At 42.2% G+C, this 21,084-nt stretch overlaps 1 protein-coding gene across 4 annotated transcripts; it reads right to left on the reverse strand.

Annotated features, from left to right (window-relative positions):
- Positions 1 to 479: 479 nt before the first annotated feature.
- On the reverse strand, positions 480 to 20,785 carry LOC143857910 (cysteine-rich receptor-like protein kinase 44). Of its 4 annotated transcripts, XM_077368446.1 has the most exons (8): positions 20,301 to 20,785; positions 10,722 to 11,171; positions 8,429 to 8,548; positions 7,783 to 7,913; positions 6,854 to 7,064; positions 2,861 to 3,098; positions 1,172 to 1,322; positions 480 to 1,086 (listed from the first exon to the last, which is right to left on the reverse strand). In XM_077368446.1, exons 1-8 carry the CDS (start codon positions 20,632 to 20,634, stop codon positions 733 to 735), a joined length of 1,989 nt encoding a protein of 662 aa, XP_077224561.1. In that variant the 5' UTR covers positions 20,635 to 20,785; the 3' UTR covers positions 480 to 732. The 4 variants fall into 4 exon arrangements, with proteins under 4 accessions (XP_077224561.1, XP_077224572.1, XP_077224582.1 ...); XM_077368457.1 differs by lacking the exon at positions 8,429 to 8,548; XM_077368467.1 differs by lacking the exon at positions 10,722 to 11,171 and having other exon boundaries at positions 20,301 to 20,783.
- Positions 20,786 to 21,084: the final 299 nt, after the last annotated feature.

A 21,084-nucleotide genomic window follows, 5' to 3' on the forward strand; every position in this document is an offset into this window, starting at 1 on the left:
TATGTATCTCATAGTTTGACAAGTATGCCTCAAGCTCCATTGCTCCCATGCCTCTCACGCAATGCTCTATGCAAAGCATTCTTACCTGGCCTTGATCTCTCACGCCTATAGACATTAAACAGGAAAGAAAGGAAAAATACTAAGACTAGAAGTATTCTTACCTGGCCTTGATCTCTCACGCCTATAGACAGGAAAGAAAGGAAAAATACTAAAACTAGAAACCAAGGAGGGAAACAATAGTTTCTCAAAAGATGCTTTGTTGATTTGAAGGCATTTAACTGAAATGTTTATTTTCTTAAATGAATATTACTCAAATAATTCAATGCCTATTTATAAACCTTAACGTGGAGGAAACGTGTAGAAAGGAGGCGAAGATCACCGTCTTCAACCCTCTGAAGAATAGCATCGTCTCCCTCGATAAAAACCCTTGAATCCACTAAGGAATAAGAAGGAATCCTTGAATCCACAAGAAAAAGATAAATACTGAGCAAGAAATTTTATTAAATGAGAAAACTTGATTTCTACATACAATACACATCCATATTTATAGACTTTCAAACTCTATCTCCAATCCAACTAGGATTAGGATAAGCTCTATCTGTTATCCAACTAAGACTGTGACTCTTATATAAGAAATAGAACTAAGAAAAAAAAAGGAAAATAAGAAATCTACAGAAAATAACAAACAGTGTCCTACATCAAACCAGAACTTTTGTTTAGTACCCATTTTCCCTAACGAGGGTCTAATTCAGTAATCGACGCCTCATTCAAGGAATACGGTTTGAACTTACTATTGAAGTGATCGGAAGACTCCATTCCGTTCACTACCGAATTATTTCTTAGCACATCCGACTCCATCTGACTCCCCTCGATGAAAAATGCTGGAGGTGAAGGAATTGGCAAAGTTGAAGAGAAGCTGTTGAGCATAAGAACAACTGTTGACATTGTGGGTCTTTCGGCTGCATCTCCCTGAACACATAGTAGTCCCATAAGAACACATCTCAAAACCTCCTGTCTTATGCACTGTTCATTCAAATTTCGATCGATCAGCTTATGAGCAATTCCTTCGGTCCAATGCTGCCATGCCTGCCAAAATCCCATCAATATTGTAAATCTTCCCTTTTAGATTATACCTAAGCAATAAAATTACATTATAAAGTTTCATACATACATAGGTTAGAAGATCAATAGCTCCATCAGACTCATGGAAACCGGCGTTCTTTCGACCAGTCACAATCTCTAAGACCAAAACCCCGAAGCTAAATACATCTGATTGAGTTGAGAATTTCCCGTATACGGCGTACTCCGGTGCCATATATCCACTGCATGCAATCAGCAACCAAAATGATGTTTCTTTCCTCTTCTTGAATGCTTAGTAAGATAATTTTTAGTTTTCAATCTCATATATGGATATAATGTGGCTCTTGATAGAAGCATTCGCATACTATTTAGAATAATTTAAATTTTTTTACTTTTTGCTTATTTTTCTCAATTTTCTTTATTTTTTTCTTTTTTAGGTAAGTAAGTTGGGGTTTGGATTATTGAAAAAGAATGATAAGCATTACATTCCAAAATTTCCTTTTCCAAGTCAGTAACTACTATTTGAAACTTCTTGATCAGTGCCTGAGTTAATGTAAAACTCATTTTTCATTGATTCACCCAAGTTGACTCTTTTTTACTGTAGACAAGTTTTTGCCCAAGAACATAACTTAAAGGAAAAACACAATGAGCATGATCGGCAAATAAGTCTCATTGTGTTTGTTTATCACACTGAAAATGTTTAAAGCATATTTTAAACCTTAAAAACTCGAACTGACTCGAAAGTGGGTCGAGTCAAGTCCACTTGATTGAGTGATGACTGACTCGACTAAAAAATATCATATTTTCCTATTAGTGTACAAATTTTTTGTAAATATATTTACTATTGTTTACATTTTGATCCATAAAATGTGTAACTTGTATTGATTAAAACTATTTTGCAGTAAATAGAAGGTTGTGGGTGTTGAGGGTCCTACACTGCGTCGGAGGGCCAGGCCGACGCAACGTGCTCAATGCGAGCGACATGAAGGCCCACACATGGATCTTTCCTAGTTTAAACTAGGACCCTAATTTAGAAGTTTCTACTTTTGATTAGGAGTAATAAGCTTCTAATTTGATTTTGGAAATTGGTTTTGGATTTGTAGAAATAATAGGAAGTTAGAAATTGTGGTTTGTCATTGTTTTGGAAAGTGAGTTTCTAATATGGTTTAGAGTAAGTTTCTATTCTAATGTGATAATTAGTATTAGTTTTAATTTCTTTGGAAAGTGTAGGAAGTTAGGAAGCTAGGTTGCCTTGATCAAGGTTTTGAATTTCGGTTTTGGCTATAATTTCGGTCTTCACCGAAACTGAAATTTCGGCTGAAATCCCAAATTTTCGGTTGAAGCTAATGAAATGTCGGATTTTTCTCCCGAAATTTTGGCTGAAATTCCATAAAGAAATAAAAATAATAATATTTTATTGAAATTTAGACCGAAATTTATTTCGTTTCGGGGATTTCGGTTTCGAAACGTTTTGGTTTCCGTGTTCCGAAACTTTGGATTTTGGTCGAATTTAAAACCTTGATAGAATCTGATGAGTTTTTAAGTATATTCATTTGCAGGAAATAAGCAGACTTAAGATTATCTAAGGCTCCATTTCTTTCAAAGTAAAATAGGCGCAAGACAAATTTTACGGCCATTTTTCCACTTAAAAATGTGCGTCAAATTTGTTTTATGCCCATTTTTCGTCGAAAGAAACAGATCCCAAAGGAAAAAAAAAAAAACTGCTTAGGTTGTATTCAAAATTCAATGTGAGAAAGAAAGGGATTGAATCTCAACTTACAATGTCCCTGCAATTCTACTGGTACTTGCATGAGTTTGGTCTCCACCAAAAAGCCTGGCCAAACCAAAGTCTGCAATTTTAGGATTCATGTCTCCATCTAACAAGATATTGCTAGTTTTCAAATCTCTATGAATAATCTTGAGTCGAGAATCTTCATGAAGATAAAGAAGCCCTCGAGCGATTCCTTCAATGATCTTGTATCGACTTTTCCAGTCCAGCAGCAAACATCTGATTGGATCTATCCAACCACATAAAATTATTAATAAAGGCTTTGTTTCTTTCGACGTAAAACAGGCGTAAAACAAAATTTATGGAAAAATGGTGGTAAAATTTATTTTACACCCACTTTATGTCGAAAGAATTGGAGCCAAATAGAGGAATAAAATGACCCATTGAAGTTGGCTTCTCAAAGATAATTCTTAAGCATCATTGAATTCTTAAAAGGAAATTTATAAGTAGATGTACAGTTAAAGCATTGTTTGGATTGCAGGAAAAACATTTCTGGCAGAAAAACATTCCCACTTTACACAATTTAGACGAAAATGATATGGTTATCACTTATTTAGATGGATATCATAGTAAATTGAAGGTCCTTGTAAATAAAACTTGAACTGAAAATTGGTTCAAGTTTTTTTTTTAATGTATAACCAACAATGGAAAAGTAGTAATTTCTGGAAAAAAGTTTTATTCTAAAACTTTTTTAGAAAATTCCTGCAATCGAAACATGGCCTAATTAAAGCAGATCATTTCAGGTGTGCTCAACTAAGCCAGTCTGATAAAAAAAACGAAACTACTACTAACCATGTAGCCAATAGCCATTGAATCATTGTATATGCTCCAACCAACATAAAGATTGTGTAAGACTAAGGATTTTTTTTTTTTAACTCTAAAATTTTTTTAAGGGAAAACTGATATAGGTGATAAGGTTAATTATTAGTTGCTAAATACATATTGATAAAGTTTTATTGATCACTAATAGGGCCCTCTCTCATCTCCAAGCAATTAGTGCTATGGTGGGGGCAATTGGGCACGCCTCTGACATGAGTGACACGCTCACTAACTGTGCTGACCATAGGGGTGTTCATTATTCAGGTATAACCGAATTGGTTTGGTTTTGGTTTTTTTTTTTGGAAATTCGGTTATTCGGTTTTGGTTATCTCAAAAAAAAATTTCGGTTAACCGAATAACCGAAATTATAATAAAAACCATTATTTTTTCAAAAAAAAGTGTTATATGGGCACTCTGTATGATGATCAAAACCGTCCATTTGATTGATCACAACTTAATTAGGTTGTGCTCAAAAAATCATTTCGATAGGATGATCCTAGCCCTCCGATCCAAACCGAGATTTTGCTTTTTCCCTCTTTTTCTCCCACTAACCGAATAACCGAATTTTTAATCGGTTTAGTTTCGGTTCGGTTTTTAGAAATTTCTGTTCGGTTATCGAAATTTGATAACTGAAATTATTTCGGTTATCAAATTTCGGTCTATTCGGTTCGGTTCGGTTATAACTGAACGAACAACCCTAGCTGACCATGTTAGTGGATTGGAATGCAGTGAAGTAGGATTCTTGGATGATTGAAAGGAAGAGTGTATCTTGGAGCTATGTTTGATCGGTATTGTACTTCTGGTCTTCTACACGTCTAGTAGGATAAGTGAAGGTTGACTCTGCAAGAGACTTATACAAGAGCAGGTCTACTACATTATGTCATTCGAAGGTATCAGAGAGGAGGTAGAGTACATGACGACATGTGAGATTACAGATGAGGCTATTTGGTTGACCAAATCGGTTGTGATATGGGCCTGAAGTGTTAGGACCCAAAAGTGAGAAAGCGTACCTCGATTCATGTGTGCAGTGGAATATCGATTGATGGATTTAAAGAATATGAATTGCCAACCTGCAGAAAGTGCCGACCACTTATGATCCACTCCCTGTTCAACCATGAGTTCGATGGTTCTCTTCCAATCTCCAATCCCAGAGATTGTACATTTTGAACCGTTACCAGGGAGTGGTGTTAGAGTGTATGCCCTAAAAGTCAATTCTAGTTGTATTGAATTTATTATTAATGAATAAATTGATTGTTTCATGACATCTATTTCGAAATTTTTGGAGTATGTGAAATGCTTCTTTACATATGTTTGTCTTTAGGTAGCATCGTAGGATAGGCCATGCACATAGAGAATATATGGCAAGGAGATATGACGTTCCAGTTTTTTGCAGGCCTAGAATGTTCACGGTTGGGGTTGGGATTGGACACCTTGTACGTATACACAGCCGGCATTAGAAGGAAATTAGATAATGAGGCAATGAAATGGTGTTGCAAGGACCAAGGTTTTAAATTTCGGTTTCGCTTATAATTTCGGGATTCACTGAAACCGAAATTTCCGCCAAAATCCCAAAATTTCGGTCGAAATTTGGTACAAGTCAACAAAATCCTGGATTTTTCTCCCGAAATTTCGGCTGGTAATTTCGGCTGAAATTCCATAAAGGAATAAAATATTATTATTAAATTCCAATTTCGACCGAAATTTCTAAAATTTTGACCAAAATTTGGTACGTTTCGGGAATTTCGGTTTCAGAACATTGTGGTTTCAGTGTTGATCGGTCCGAAATTTCGAATTTTGGTCGAAATTTCAAACTATGGCAAGGACACACAAAATGCCATAAATCCCAACATGAAGTAGGGAAGCATCTTGTTGATTTGTGGCAGCTGTGTGTGATATATTATGAGAAGAATTAAGTTTGTCATGCTAGGGCTAAATATATTTATGTGAGACATCACATGATAAGTGAGTGAGCGGCAGGTAGAATTATTCACTTAAAGAAAATATATATACATATATGAGTAAATAGATCCTGAGGTGGCGCTCACAAAACATAGGGGGCCCACTTTGTTTGGATGATCCAAAGCATTCATTTGATAGACCCTCACATAGATAGGGTGCCCACAAAAAATTAGGTCCATAGGATCATCCTAACCCTTCCATTTGTGGAGGTTTTATCCCCATCCATTTTAACCTCCACAAATGGAAGGGTTAGGATGATCCTATGAAGTTGATTTTTGGGCACACCCTATCTATGTGAGGTCCTATCAAATGAATGCTTTGGATCATCCAAACAAAGTGGCCCCCTATGTTTTGTGAGCGCCACCTCATATAAGCCACTGCTAGCGCCACTTCAGGAACCATTTTCTTATGTATAACATATACTGAGGCAATTACAAGCATTGTTTAAACATGGCTAATATCACTAGATGTTGATATTTGGCGGCCTACCACGTAGAATGGGGTGGATGCCTACAAGAGGTATGAAGTTATGTTCTTGAGAGCGTACAATATAGTTGATCTTCATGTGACTGAAACGGACCAAGACAGAGAGTGTTGCGAAACACGTCTTGTTAACTAAATGAGATTTTTTTATGATTTTTTTTAGCTTGACTAGCTAGGATAACTATAGATTTTTTAGGAGAAACTCCCAACACATACAAGCAAAACTATGCAGTTAGCGGTTTTTGTGAGGGTTTTTCTCTTGGTTTTGTCTTATGATGAGAATATGGTGGGAGCATAAATTTTTCCCTCGGCGAAGAGAAGTGTATGATCTTGGTTTGGCTTATAGAGTAAAGGGTAACAATTAGATTATGTTTCAGGTTAATCTCATTGTAATCTTTATATCGTTGCATCCTTGCAGTGGAAGATCATGATCTCACCCATAGATGTAGGCTTTTATGCCGAACCCCATAAATATTTTCTCTGTGTGTAGTTATTTTTTTTCCTTTTTCATTTGCATACTATTTGATTGTATTTGGTCCATCAATTTTCTACACAAGTGACCTACCACATATACTTCTTCATGCACATATTTTTCCTTGAAAGCACACACATGCACCATATAACAACTCAAAAACTAGCTTCAATCATCATGGAAGTCAATAAATCAGGGTTTTCAATGCTTGGGAAATGAGCTATATATGTAAGTTTGGAGATACTAATTACCAAATAGAAAGGTGTCAAGGCTTTTGTTTGGCATGTATTCGTAGACAAGCAGCTCTTCTTGACCTTGTAGGCAGCAACCCAACAACCTTACAAGGTTCTTGTGCTGAAGCTTCGCAACTAAAGCTACTTCGTTTCTCAACTCATCCATTCCTTGCCTATATCTTCTTAAAAGCCGTTTCACTGCTATTTCCTGCCCGTTCAATAGCTTTCCCTGGTAAAAAAAAATTAAGAAAATTTAAGTAACTTTAATTTAAGAACACAACTCCAAATCCTCCTAGTAAACAGTGTATCGCTCTTTTAAGTATGCCATGTTGCATGGATTCGGATTCACGTGTCGGGATCCGACACGGATTCGAGATCTTGGGTTCGGCAAGCCCCCAAAAGTAGGATTCATGAAAAATTTGAGGATAGAGGGTCATTGCGAGTTTTGTATTAAGAGAGTCGAAGAAGGGGTTGTGCACTAGGGTTTTCATATAAAAAAAATGTTAAGAAAACACATTTAAAGAGAAAATATACAGGATTCACATTTTAAAAGAGACAACGATGAATCGGATTCATCCGAAAAAAAAAACAGAATTCGTGTGGAAAAGAGACAACGATGAATCGAATTCTCCCGAAAAAAAAAAAACAGGATTAATGCGGGACACGGTTACGACAAGAATCTAGGTGTGTTCCAAGTGAATCCATCTCCGATTCGCATGTGGAGACGTGTTGACACGGATTCGGTATAGGGAGGGAAAGAATCCATGCAACATAGTAAGTATGTGATAGATTGACCTTGCTCAATCTGAGGATGATGGTTTTTCCTTAATCATATTTCGATTTTTATTTAGCATTAGTTTTGAATCCCTTCTAGATGAGTTTCTCAATACCAGTGTATCGTTCTTTTAAGTATTAATAAAAATTTTGGGTCCGCCCTGTGGCCGTACCTTGTAAACAGTTCCAAATCCTCCTTCTCCAAGCTTATTAATGTCAACGAAGTTATCTGTGGCTGCTTGGAGTGTCTCCAAATCAAATATTAGTGATTCCGTGGCATCATTATCCCCTCCAACTCGTCCGCCTAGAACACAAAACAAATTTTAAGCAAAATTATGACCTACAAAGTGATGAATTTTCCGCCCTTTTGTTGATCTTGTAACATGTTTTGCGCAGCAAAAAAAGTTGATGAAGAAGAAGAAAAAGATCGATGATGATGATGGACTATTTGGATCCAATTATAAAACCTAGCTAGTTAATTAGGCCATGTTCGGCAGCCATGAAGAATTTTTCCAGAATATTAGTTTATCTAGTGGTGGGAGATCGAGGGAGAAATTGATGAGGCATGAGTGAGAAGAGGGTGAGAAGTGGTTGAAAATCAGGGAAAAGAAAAACTCTAGTCAGAATAGAGTTTTATTGTACCTATTTTTAAGCCACTTAGCACCATCTCCTAGCTCCTCCCTTCTCAAATTCTATCCCTCCCCCTTTTTCTACCCCTCTCTCCCTACATGGAAAACTAATACTCTCTGGAAAAAAAAAGTCATGGCTGCCAAACATGGCCTATGTATGAAGAAAATACTTATATTGCAAGATATTCACCATCTTTATTGCTTGCTTTCTTTCTCCTCAATAAGAAAGTGCAAATAGTGGATGTAAGAACCAATGTGATAGCCATAAGGATGCAGATAATTTGAAGCATTCTCATTGTGCTTTTATTTCCTGCACAAACAAGAAAAAAACTCTGATTTGCAAGGGATCTTTTGATAAAAAGAGTTAATGAGTATTGAATTGTTGTTAGATAAGAAAAGCAAGTAAAAAATGTTTAAGTAAAGGAAGCACAAGAAAAAACATTTAATACGTTTAGAATTTGTCATTTACAAAATATAGTGAGGGTAAAGTTGAAAAGTTGGCCAAAAAATGTGTTTTACTAGAAGAACGGAGTTTTTGCATAAAATTAAGTTTTAAACGGACTAGTAGATGGTGATCCTACCAAACATGGTTTTTTTTAGGGATAATTACATTTACACCCCCTCTAGTTTCTGACACATCCACTTCCACCCTTATAGTTTAAAACGTGACAAATACACCCCTGTAGTTTCAATTTGTTTAAGGTTTGCCCCCTCAGCTGAAGGTTCGTCCATAGATTGAAGGGTTAGGATGCTCCGATGGAGCTGGTTTTTTGGGCACACCCTATCTATGTCAGGACCCATCAAATGAACGCTTTGGATTATCCAAATAATGTGGGCCCATACCCGAATCCAAACACTACCAAACGCTTCGGATTCGGGTATGGGCCCACATTATTTGGATAATCCAAAGCGTTTATTTGATGGGTCCTGACATAGATAGGGTGTGCCCAAAAAATCAGCTCAATCAGATCATCCTAACCCTTCAATCTATGGGCGAACCTTCAGCTGAGGGGGCAAACCTTAAACAAATTGAATCTCCTCAGTCTCTATTGACTCGAGACATAAAAAAGGGTAGCGCAAGGCTACTCGAGTCGAGTGTGGTAGGGAATTGAGCGATTAACGAAGTGTGTATTTGTCACGTTTTAAACTATAGGGGTGGAAGTGGATGTGTAAATGTAATTATCCATTTTTTTAATAACAAAAAAAGGGAAATGATCTTAGCTCTCCACTAGTTTGATATGTGGGAAAGCTTCTTGAGTTCCCAAAAAGCTCTGACAATGGCAATTAAACACTAAAAGACAAGAAGCTTTCGCCACATATCAAACTTTTTTTTGGTAGGTAAGCTAGGATTTGGCGTGGACCCGTACCGGTTTATTTGAATAATAAAGATAGTACAATCAACTCACAAATACTAACCTTATCACAAGAATAGGGAAACAGACCAAGAGTACAACGAAAAGACACTATCTGAGGATCGAACGGAGGCACGAAGAATCTCGAAAACTCTCCACATATCAAACTTGTAGAGTGCTAAAATCATTTCCCAAAAACAAATGCCATTTAAAACTAAGTTTTGGTAGCTATGGTTGGGAGAGAGCTATTTCTGGAATATTTTAAATCTTAGCTCTGCCCTGAGATTTCAATACTCGTCCATTAAATTTGCTATCATCATCACTCCAAGGATAGCTACTCTTGTGCTGGAAACAAATACAACACCACCAACCCCACGACGACCCCCCCCCCCCCCCCGGGCCCATTCCAACATTTCCATAATCTAATTCTATTCGGGCAGAATCAGAATAGGGTGCCGATTCTAGTGCTTAATTCCGGAAATCCAAATGCTCACTATAAAAGTTTCTACTGTAAGAGTGCCATTATTTATTTCCACACTCATCCCCACTTTGCTAGGCAATTTTGTGTAAAAGCCAAATCCCAGCTCATTTTTGCAGTAGAGAAGCTCAAATTTTGTCTTATTCGTTTAATTCGTCTGCTCTCTCATGCAGTAGTGAGCCACGAAATGGCTTTCGGCAAAATTGCCTAGAAAATCACTTATTAGGCACTTCTCTCTAATTAGTTGATGATTTTGTTTTCAGGGAATAGATAGGAGTGCAACTAGCGTCGGGTTGGATTGGGTTGAGGCCAACCCTAACCCAACGTAACCTGTGCCTCGGGCTGAGGATGATTAACCCTAATCCAACCCGCCTCTAAATCTCTCAACCCTAACCCAACCCATCTAATGAAATCGGGTTGGATTCAGATAGGGCCAAATAGAAAAATACAATATAATCCAAAGAAAATAAAGATAAAATTAGAGGTCAGGTTCGGGTCGGATTGCCAGGGCCTCAATCCTAACCCAACCCTAAATTAAATTGGGTTGGCTTTTCCCAACCCAACCCGAGCCAAAATCGGGTTGAACCTGACCCGAATTGCACCCCTAGGAATAGAACAACCTTTCATGATTCCAGAAAAGGAAAAACAATTACCGGTTGCATCCGAATGGTCCGATTGGTCGCCAGACCATGAAGGAAGAGGAGCTGTCGCCGGAAAAAATGGCTCCGACTCGAACCTTAAATAACAACACTCGCTATAAACCCGCCCACCAATCGTTTGATTGCAGCAAAGTGGAATGTCACTGATCCCCATTTGCAAGCAAGAGTAACAGTCGTTGTCCGATAAATCTCTCCGGCATTCCATCAAACCATAAATCTTGGCAAAATCTGTCAAACTTACCATACCTGTTGCAATCTTCCGTGTATCAAAACAAGCCTTAGCCGAAAGATTTTTCATCAGAGCTCCCAACGTCTGATTAAAAACATCTGGGTTTGACGCTTTGTAAGGATTAGAAAGCCAAACCCTGGGATAACCTCGGAGTCTGGAGAAGAAAGGCTGGTCTGAGTAACGTAAGAGACAGTCGGCCAATTGAATTGCTGCACCTGTTGAAGAATAGATGATTAAATAACACAACTCTCAGCTTAAGCTTGTGGAGTAATTGTTGTTTCACATGGTATAAAAGAAATTTCAAAACACTAGATTTTATGATGTGTGGCCAGATAAACTCGTACGGTAAGGATGATCCATACAGTCCATTTGTTGGTGTTGTGGGTAAACCCAGACTACCAACTGCATGCAGACACATGACCACACCTGCGAAGGCAGGACAAACCCACTCGGCTGTGTCATCTAAGCAAAACAATGAGTCGAACTGCCGACAGGGCAGAAGGTAACGCAAGCGGAAGCATGCGGAAAGGCGAAGAACACCGTCTTCAACTCGTAGAAGAAGAACACCGCCTTCTTTAATGAAAGACACTCTTGAATCCGCAAGAGAAAATAAGAACTTAAATTTTTATTCAATTTCAAGATGACTCATACAAGATCCCACCACCTATATTTATAGGTGTTGGTGCCCAAAATCCGACTGCACGTACTAGCTTGGTTGAGCTTGTGATCCTGCGCTCACAGAAAAAGCGTTAGTGGGCCCGGAGTTGTGGCTCTGGGCGGCCACTTCGACACTCAAGCCAGAGATGGGCAACACAGACAATGGACGATGAATGGGAAGAGGGCTAAGACAAGTTACCAAACCAGTGGAGGAGAATTGGATTCGATGCCCTTTCTTGAGTGTGTAGATGCCCTTTTATAGGGAAGGAGACCCACGATGCCCATGGTGCCAATCATGCCCTTGATTTTGTCCACGTGGGGCGTGATGGGCGGTGGTTACAATCGTGGAGGCGTGATTCCCTGGAATTCTGGGCGGAGATGGAGGGTGGTGGTCTTGGCGAGAACTTTTGAATCTATACGGAGCGCATTGGGTGTAACGGTGACCCGGATTAATCGCTTAATGGCAGGATTTCCGCAGTTGTGTCTGATTCTTTCTGAGAGTCGGCACCGATTCTGGAGAGTTGTATGAATGGCTTATTTGTTGGGACGGTTGGGTCGGTACCTTTAGTACCTTATATGAGTTTATATCGGCCAGGTTATGCGTTAGGGAATGGTTGTTAGGGTCGGTACTGGGTATACCGATTTTACCCCTAACATAGTAACATACTACACTCTACTTTCTTGTCCCGTTTTGCGGGTCAAGGAAGTAGTTGAGCTTTTGAGAGGTAGCCAGGTACTTACTTATTTGTATTGACTGCCTGATGATGATGGAGTTGAAGCGTCCTTGGCGGGAACTCGGAATAAATTTGAAGCGTCGTGTCACTTGATGGGTTGTAGATTCCCGATGGGATGGTTCGAAATGAGGTGCGCTTCCCCATTGGTCTTCACTCATTTTTCTCGCCGTGGATTTCGAAAATCGACGAAATCATTAAACTCTCGCCTGGTTTTTCCGCTACATGGTTTCAAAAACTGGCAGGATCATTAAATCCCGCCTAGTTTTCCCGCCTCGTACGTGGTGATAAGAGGTGGGGGAAAAGCCATTTCTTTGCCATTTATTTTCCCTTCTCCCCTTCTCCTTTTCGTCCCTCTTTCTTCATCTCGCCGGTGATGTCTCAAGCAAGGTATTGGAAACCAACCGGCGGTAGACATTCCGGTGGTGGAGGTGAACTCCCTGTCGGAGGAGGAAAGGGGGCATTATGATTATGCTGGAGAATCAGTGGCTAGGCGGACAAGAGGAGCTCATAAGGGAAAGAAGGTGATGACGGTGAGAACTGGTTCACCGGACATGGTAGTTCTAGTTGCAATGATTCCGGCAATGGCACCACCGGCGGTTGAAGGAGAGAAGAGGGGGCACGGATCTCGGGGTGATAAGAAGTATAAAGTCAAACCCAAAGACCATCAGGATTCTCCGGTTCCCGGGGGTGCCGTTCCTCCTGAAGGAATCCCTAGTTTCGCCGCCAATTTCAAGCAGTCCCTGAAGCAGGTGAAGGAGATGGGGTATGGTGTGGCCAACCAGCTCCTCCAAATGGGGGCGGAGGTTCTCCGTTTTCGAGCAAGGGTAGAGGAACTGGAGGAGGAGAATGGTGTTTTGAAGACCCAGCTGCAAGGAGAATCTGAAGATGGAGTGAGGGTCGGTGCCGCAACTCATAGTCCAGAGGCTTTTCCTGAGGAAGATCGTTTGGAGGATCCGATCGGGTGATTATGCCATCGTTATCAGCCAAAATCCTGATAACGGCACTACAAGGATCAAGCTTCCTTCGGAGCAAAGAAGATTTTGCCAAGTGGGTGTCGTGGCATGATGGAGCAAGATGGCGATGGGAAGATCCGATATTTCTGTAGCTCGGTGGAGATTTTGATCTTCTTTTATCTTTCATAAATGATTGTAGCTCGGTGGAGCCTTAGTTGTGCAGATCTTTCTTTCTTTCTTTTTTTTGTAATTGGCCTAGAAGCCCTCCTTTTGTAAAGCTTCTTCCATATGTAAATAAATAACAAAAAAAAACTTTTTGTAACTCATGTTGTCTTTGTAGCAACTCTTACATTGGTCTGTACCGAGTGATGTGAGGACTTTGATGTACTTGCATATTTGTAGGACGGCGAGCAATGCGAGTGTTTAGATCGATTGTTCTCTCTATGTGCTTCTTGTTTGTTAGTCGGTGCCAGGTCCTGGATGCCTCTTGTATGACCTCTGTAATGCGTCGTGTGGGGAACATCGGTACAGCGTAAGCAAAGTGTTCATGGTGATTTTTTCGAATGTTTTTTACCGACCGTCGGTACTGAGGGAAATTTTGCCTTGTAGATTGCTGGGTGCAGATTGACGTGTCATCCGGAGGTCTTTCGAAAGGACATGTAGGAGACTTGTGACGCTTCGATCCCAGCGTAACGGCGGTTTGGTGCTTTGAGTCATGATGATGAAACGGCGCATTTATGGTTCCAACAAACATGCGTGAGTGAAGGGGTGTCACACGGCAGTTCATGTCAGTGAGACATGACCTTTTGGTTTCCTGCCCAAATGTCTATAAAAGCCCTTCACTCCCTCTCGTTCCCTTTACTTTCCTCTCTCCTTCTCTTTCTTTTTTCCGATGAGATTTTTAGGGTTTTCTGGCGAAACTCCTCCTTCGCCGTTCGTTCTTAACATCTTTTTCTCCACTTTCTTCCTTTCACCGGCTCTTTTAAAGTTGTTTTCTGCTTGAAGGGTTTTATTCGTCACCGGCAGAAGTTTTTTCTTTTTCCGGCGAGGTTTCTAGCCTATTTCCTTTGCTGGTTCGTCTTCTCCGGCGGCATTGCCGGCAAATCCTCGTTTGTTCCGGTGCGTTTTTCTTCCACAATCTTGTATTTCCTTTCGTTGCTTCTTTTTTTCCAATATGTCTGAGGATACCAATTCCCAAAACCCGTCTGAAGAATCTGTTAGGATAGCAGAGTCATCTTCCTCCCCAAATATTCCACTGGAGGAAGAGGAGGCCAAAAGTGTCCCAGTACCGCCTTTCGGGAAGAGGTGTAATGTAAGGGCAAAAAAGGATGAGGAGGCCGTCCCTGTCCCGAAGAAAGCAGGGTCTGCTAGGAAAAAGTCAATGACGTCCCGAAAGAAGAAGGTACCAACTCCCAAGGTTGTCCAAGGGGAGGCGGTGAGTTGGCCGCCACGCCTCCTCACAAACCGCTTGAGGCAGCAGAATCGGTACCGAGCGATCCCCCGGTGATAGCAGCTTTGACGATGGATAAGAGTGATTCAAGCTTGCAACCAATGGAAGTTCAAGCTAGGCATCTCGCGCAGGAATCGGCTGATCTTCACGAGCCTGATGTGCCTCATGGAATAGCGTTTCATCCGGAAGAGGCCGTGGAATCGAATGGAGTTCTTAAGCCTTCCGACCTTGCACGAATCAGGGACAAGTATCACATTCCTGAGGAGTATCATATCCGGCTCCCAACTTCTGATGAACGATTTTGCTGCAATTCGGTAGAGGGAGAGACTGCTTTTTATTAGGAGGTCATAGAGGCCGGTATTCGGTTTCCTCTTCCGGAGATTATGATATCATTTCTAGACTTTTTTGGGTTGGCTCCGACCCAAGTTTATCCGAACGGGTGGAGAGGTCTCTTGGCTTACATGGCAAAGAGCAAGATGGTAAAGGTCCCGATGTCCCATGATGTCATCCGCAAGTGCTTCGTTATTCGACAGACGGCGAATGCTTCTTCAAGGTCGGATATGTGGTTTCGAGCTTCGAGACTTTTCACAATCATGTTGTCAACATATACTTCCATATTCCTTCCGATCTGCTCGACAAAAATTTTGTGACTAGGCGTTGGTACGTGGCGTCCGCGTTTTTAAGGCCGAAAGGCATGACCTTGTAACAGAACAATCCTTGGTCGATAACAAAGGAAGTCTTCAGAACATCGAGGCCGTACATTTGAATTTGGTTGTAGCAGGAGAAGGCGTCCATGAAACTCAGCATTTCGTGCCCGGCGGTGACATCGATAAGGTGGTCGATCCTCAGGACGCGGGTAACAATCCTTTGGGCACGCGTTATTGAGGTCAGTGAAATCAATACAGATTCTCCATTTTCTGTTAGATTTCTTGACCATTACAACATTAGCAAGCCATTGTGGGTAATGGATCTCTCTGATGAATCCGACGCTAAGGAGTTTGTATACTTCCTCGTTGATGTGCTTTTGCCTTTCCGTGGCGAAGTTATGCTTCTTCTGTTTGATCGGCTTTGAGTTCGGGTCTACATTCAACTTGTAAACCGCTACGTCAGAGGGGATTCCTTGCATATTTGAAGCAGACCAAGCGAAGACATCCGAATTAGTTTTCAAAAACTCGACAAGGTCGGCCCTGGGCTTACCTGAGAGGAGGGAACCTATTTGGACTGTTTGTTCCTTGGACCCCAGAAAAGGGGGAATCTTTGTGAGTTCCTCGACCGGCTCCCCTCGCGTCACCTCGATTCGTCAGGACCTCCGATGGAGAACATTCCTTTGGCAGCTTTCTTCTTCTTCAACAGGGTGGCGTAGCACACGCGGGCCTTTTCTTGGTCGCCCTTGACTTCCCCGACTCCGTGCTTCGTGGGAAAGTTTACCTTTAAGTGGGAAGTGGATACCACTTCCCCCAGTTCATTCAGTGCCGGCCTACCAATGATCCCGTTGTAGGTCGAAGGTACACGAACCACTAAGAAGGTTTGCATGATAGTTCGTTGGACGGGGTAGGTCCCAAATGTTACGGGTAGCTTGATCTTTCCCCGCACCTTGATTTCCCCTCTGAAGAATCCAAAGATGGACCAGTCGACCGGCTCCAGACGATCCTTGTCAATATGCATCTCATCGAAGGCGTTCTGGTGGAGAATGTTGACGAAGCTTCCGGTATCTAACAGAATTCAGCTTACGTTGAAGTTGGCAATAGCCAGTTGGACTACAACAGCGTCATCGTGAGGTCGTTCTATCTTCCTGTAATCCTCCTCTGTCCCGTGTAGAGGGCGCATCCTTCTTCGGTTGGTCCTCCAAAGACGAGGTCATCGTAGATGGTATCAATATTTCCGCGCTATTTTGGGCGCTTCGGCCTCCTGATCCTATGTTCTCTGGTGACTGCTTTCTGCCTTGTGGCGGCGGTCGGGAGAGCGACGCTCGCCCGAGGGTCGGTGAACCTCTGATTTAGGTTGTTGCTGATTTCTCGGCTAGTTTTGGAGATATCTGTCGATCCGACCGAGTCCCACAAGTCTTTATATCTCATTCTTGAGCTGATAGCAGCTATCCGTAGTGTGGCCGTGGTCTTGACGATAGTGACAATATTTTCCGGAGTTCTTCTTCTTTCCTGTATTCCTCATTCTTTCGGGCCAGCGTATGGGTTCTCTGTCTCGGATTTCATACAAGATGTTGGACACTGTCATGTTCAACAGGGTGTAGTTAACTTTTTTCAAACGAAGGAATCGGAGCTCGATGACTCGGTCGGTCATTATGTCGTGCCTGCTTGAGACCTGGTCCTGTCCTAGAGTCGTCTTTCCGTTTTTCTCCTCCCCGAGCGATCTCCGACTCCCTTTCCATGGAAAACGACTCCTTGTTGTTAATGTATCGATCTGCGGTAGCCATGAGTTCTTGAAGGTCGCAGGGGGGATTGACATTCAAGGAGACTTTCATGTCGCGGTCCCGAATGGCATGGCGAAGAGCGGCGCTGACCATGTCGAAGTTGGGCTCCTTGATTTGGTGAAGTTCCGAAAGAAACCAGCTAATGAATTTCCGGAGGGTTTCATCTCGCCCTTGCCTTAGAGCCAAGAGAGTGTCGGCGGGCTTCTGTCAGGGCCGACTATTCACAAAGTAGGTGGCAAATTCTTTCCCAAGTTCATGAAACGTCTCGATGGAGTTGGGCTTCAATCGGCTGTACCAGTTGCTTGCGTCCTTCTTTAAATATGAGGAAAAGGCCTTGCACATTGTGGCATCTGAAGCATTTCTGAGTACCATTTCTCGCCGATAAGTTCGGAGGAACTCCAAAGGGTCGGTTGCTCCGTCATACAAATCAAGGTGGGGCATGTCGAAGTTCGTCGCAATGTCTGCATTGGCGATCCTCGGAACAAATGGGGAGGCAGCCTCGCTGTCCCATTCCGCTAGGAGGTCTGGGTCGCATGATCCTTTCATCTGTTGCTGGAGTTCCTTTATCTAATGCTGGAGATCGGCGACGATAGTGGAGTTTTCTCTTGGGATATCGTCCCTAGTCGAGCTTTTTTCAGCGGGGGGAGGCATTTGGGGAGCGAAATTCGCAAGTGTTAGTTCCGCTACCGGGTCATCGCGCCTCTATTGGCGATTCGTTTGGGGTGATTTGGCGGTGGGCAGGTGATCGACGTGGATCCTTGTCGATGATGGAGGGTAGGGGTGTAAACGAGCCGAGCCGAGCCGAGCTTGGCCAGGCTCGGCTCGGCTTGGCTCATTAAGCTCAAAAGCTCGGCTCGGGCTCGGCTCGGCTCGGTCAGGCTCGCGAGCCTTACCGAGCTTGGGTTATATTAAGTTCACACCCCTCATCTTCCCCGAACAGCCCCATATAGTGTAATTTGACTACTTTTTTTACACTATGGGGCGTGGTTCAAGTAACAAATTGGGTTCCTAAAATGAAGTGACATATTTTGCCTCTCCCTTTCACTTCCTAAAATGGGGTTCCTTAAATATATTAAATTCTTAACGAGCCTTAACGAGCCGAGCCGAGCCTGGCCTAAATCGGGCTTGGCTCGTTAAGCTTAACGAGCCGGCTCGGCTCGGCTCGTTAAGGATTCGAGCCGAGCTCGAGCGAGCTTCCGAGCCCGAGCCAAAATTGACACCCATAATGGAGGGATCTCCGATTCCGGGAGTTTCGCCCCTCGGAGGATCCCCTTTCTTCCGCAACATCGACGGGAGAAACTTCTTCAACGGGCGAAACCACAGGTGGAGGTGGAGCCGCCGGTTGGGAAGGAAGCCTTTACAGTACTTGTTGGAGAGCGTTAGCGACATCTCCAAGCTGTTGAGTGAACTGGTTAAGAGCAGTCATGGTGACTGGAATCTCGCCGGAAACACCCATTTTTCTTACTTCTATTGGTTGGTCTTGGTTCCACTGACTTGTCTGGCTTCTCGTCGCTATTCTATCGTTAGGTTGAGAGGGAGCTTTCGAAGCTTTAGATTTTGGCATCGAGGTCCCACGAATGGCGCCAATCTGATGGTGCCCAAAATCCGACTGCACATACTAGCTCGGTTGAGCTTGTGATCTTGTGCTCACAGAAAAAGCGTCTGTGGGCCCAGAGTTGTGGCTCCGGGCGGCCACTTCAACACTCAAGTCAGAGATGGGCAACACAAACAATGGACGATGAATGAGAGGAGGGCCAAGACAAGTTACCAGACCAGTGGAGGAGAATTGGATTCGATGCCCTTGCTTGAGTGTGTAGACGCCCTTTTATAGGGGAGGAGACCCACGATGCCCATGGGGCCAATCGTGCCTTTGATTTTGTCCACGTGGGCGTGATGGGCGATGGTTACAATCATGGAGGCGTGATTCCCTGGAATTCTAGGCGGAGAGCGTGGTGGTCTTGCACATTATGGAAATCTCCAATGGAAATGAATTTTTGGGGCACAACCTATTTACATTGTGACCCAACAAATGGACGGGTTGGATCATCCTATGGAGTGGGCTATACCGTACTTTTTTTGAAAAAAGAGGTTTATACGGCCACACATCATATAAAATCTTTCAAAACACTACTCATTGATAATAAAAATTCACATGTACGGCCAACCCAAAAGAGGGGCTCCACACGTGAGTGCAACTTGGGTAAGGTTTTACTCGACCCTCATCAATCCGACCCGAAAATAACATGGGTCGGGTTTAGAAATCATGGGTCTTGGGTAGGGTCGGGTTTTAATTGGAAAACCCGACTCAATCTTGGGTACGGGCGGGTTTAAAGAAAAAAAACCCGAAACCCGACCCAATTCACATGGGTGTACTGTGAGTCTGTGACTTTCTTGAATATCTCTTGGATAAGATAGAAAATTATTTTCCAATATATTGATACAATTATTTCCATTGAGGTGACATGTCTGTAATGTGAAAATATAGTGTCCATCTTATATTTATACACTTGATGACATAAATTTAGAGAACTTTGGTGTGAAGATTTGATTTTTTTCTACAATCTTTAAAATTAGTCACTATACCACGCTAAAAAATGAAAACTCGATCCGACCCAACCCGACCCAAGAAACTATCTCGGGCAGGGTCGGGTTTACGAATCTCAGGCTTTCCGGTGAAAAATTAGACCCGACCCAACCCTAGATAATTCTCAGGTAGGGTAGGGTAGGGTAGGGTTTTGGAAAACCCGACCCACCCGACCCGAAATGTGAGGGGGGGGGGGGGGGGGGTTGAGGTACAAATGATGAAATAACAGCAGAGAAATTACATGATGGGCAGCCGTTCGTATTTTCAAAAAGTACCGTGCGGCACACTCCACAGGATGATCCAAATCGTCCATTAGTTGAACCACACGTAATTAGGTTGTACCCAAAAATCATTTCTATAGGATGATCCTAACCCTTCAATACTGATAAGATCGAGGATCATCCTGTGGAAATGAAATGATTTATTGGGGCACAACCTATTTTTCTATTGGCCTAACAGATGGACGGTTTGGATCATCCTATGGGCGTTATACCCTTAACTTCTTAAGCTTTTGGAGTAAGTGGTTGTTTCACAGCACCTTTTCGGTTTGGACAGCGACGGATGATCTCTGAGCTGGAAGTGTTGAGACAGGTCTGACAGTCGTCAGCAGAGGCACGACCGGTGCATTGAGCGAGGCCGTAGAGAAGGTTCGGGTTCTCGCCGGAGGTGGTGTTGTAGAAGCCGAGAAGAGGTGTTTTAGTGGTTAGAGAAAGGAGGAGGTGGTTAAGATTGGTCTCGAATTGGCTGCCTGAAGTGTAATTGCCGGAGTCACAGTTGTCTATGTAGGTGAAGACTTGGGCTTTGATGAAGAGGTGTTGGAAGAGTAATAGTAATAGGAAAGTTTGGAAGAGTAACTGAATGGGTTGCTTCATTATTTACTACAGAAGAACAGGTTCAAATATTGCCTGCATTGGCTCACAAAGGCTCAGAGAAGAAGAAGAAGAGTAGCCAATTCAATTGGGTCTTGCTATCAGAGTTCTTCATTATTTAACAAGAGAAAACCATCTACCCCTTGATTTTTAATCCAAAGAGAAAGCCCCGATTTTGACGTTTCAAATCAGGCAATACCATATGTTTCTGACCAAAATACCCTAGATTCTTTTGACTCATATAAAGACTAAAATGTCCATATATATATATGTGTGTGTGTGTGTGTGCGCGCGCGCGTGTGTGTAAAGATAAAAATTGCCTCATAAAAGATCAAAATCAGCGTTTCATAACGTTGATGCAGTTATTGAAGAAAATCCTAATCAACTTGATACGACGCAGTTGAATACCTGGTTGATGCGGATGAGTACTCGGTTGGTGCAGATGAGTACTTA

Source organism: Tasmannia lanceolata, unplaced genomic scaffold (assembly GCF_043159265.1).
Source record: "Tasmannia lanceolata isolate RefF3 unplaced genomic scaffold, GAP_Taslan_0.1 ptg000003l, whole genome shotgun sequence".
NCBI classification, from domain to species: Eukaryota; Viridiplantae; Streptophyta; class Magnoliopsida; order Canellales; family Winteraceae; genus Tasmannia; species Tasmannia lanceolata.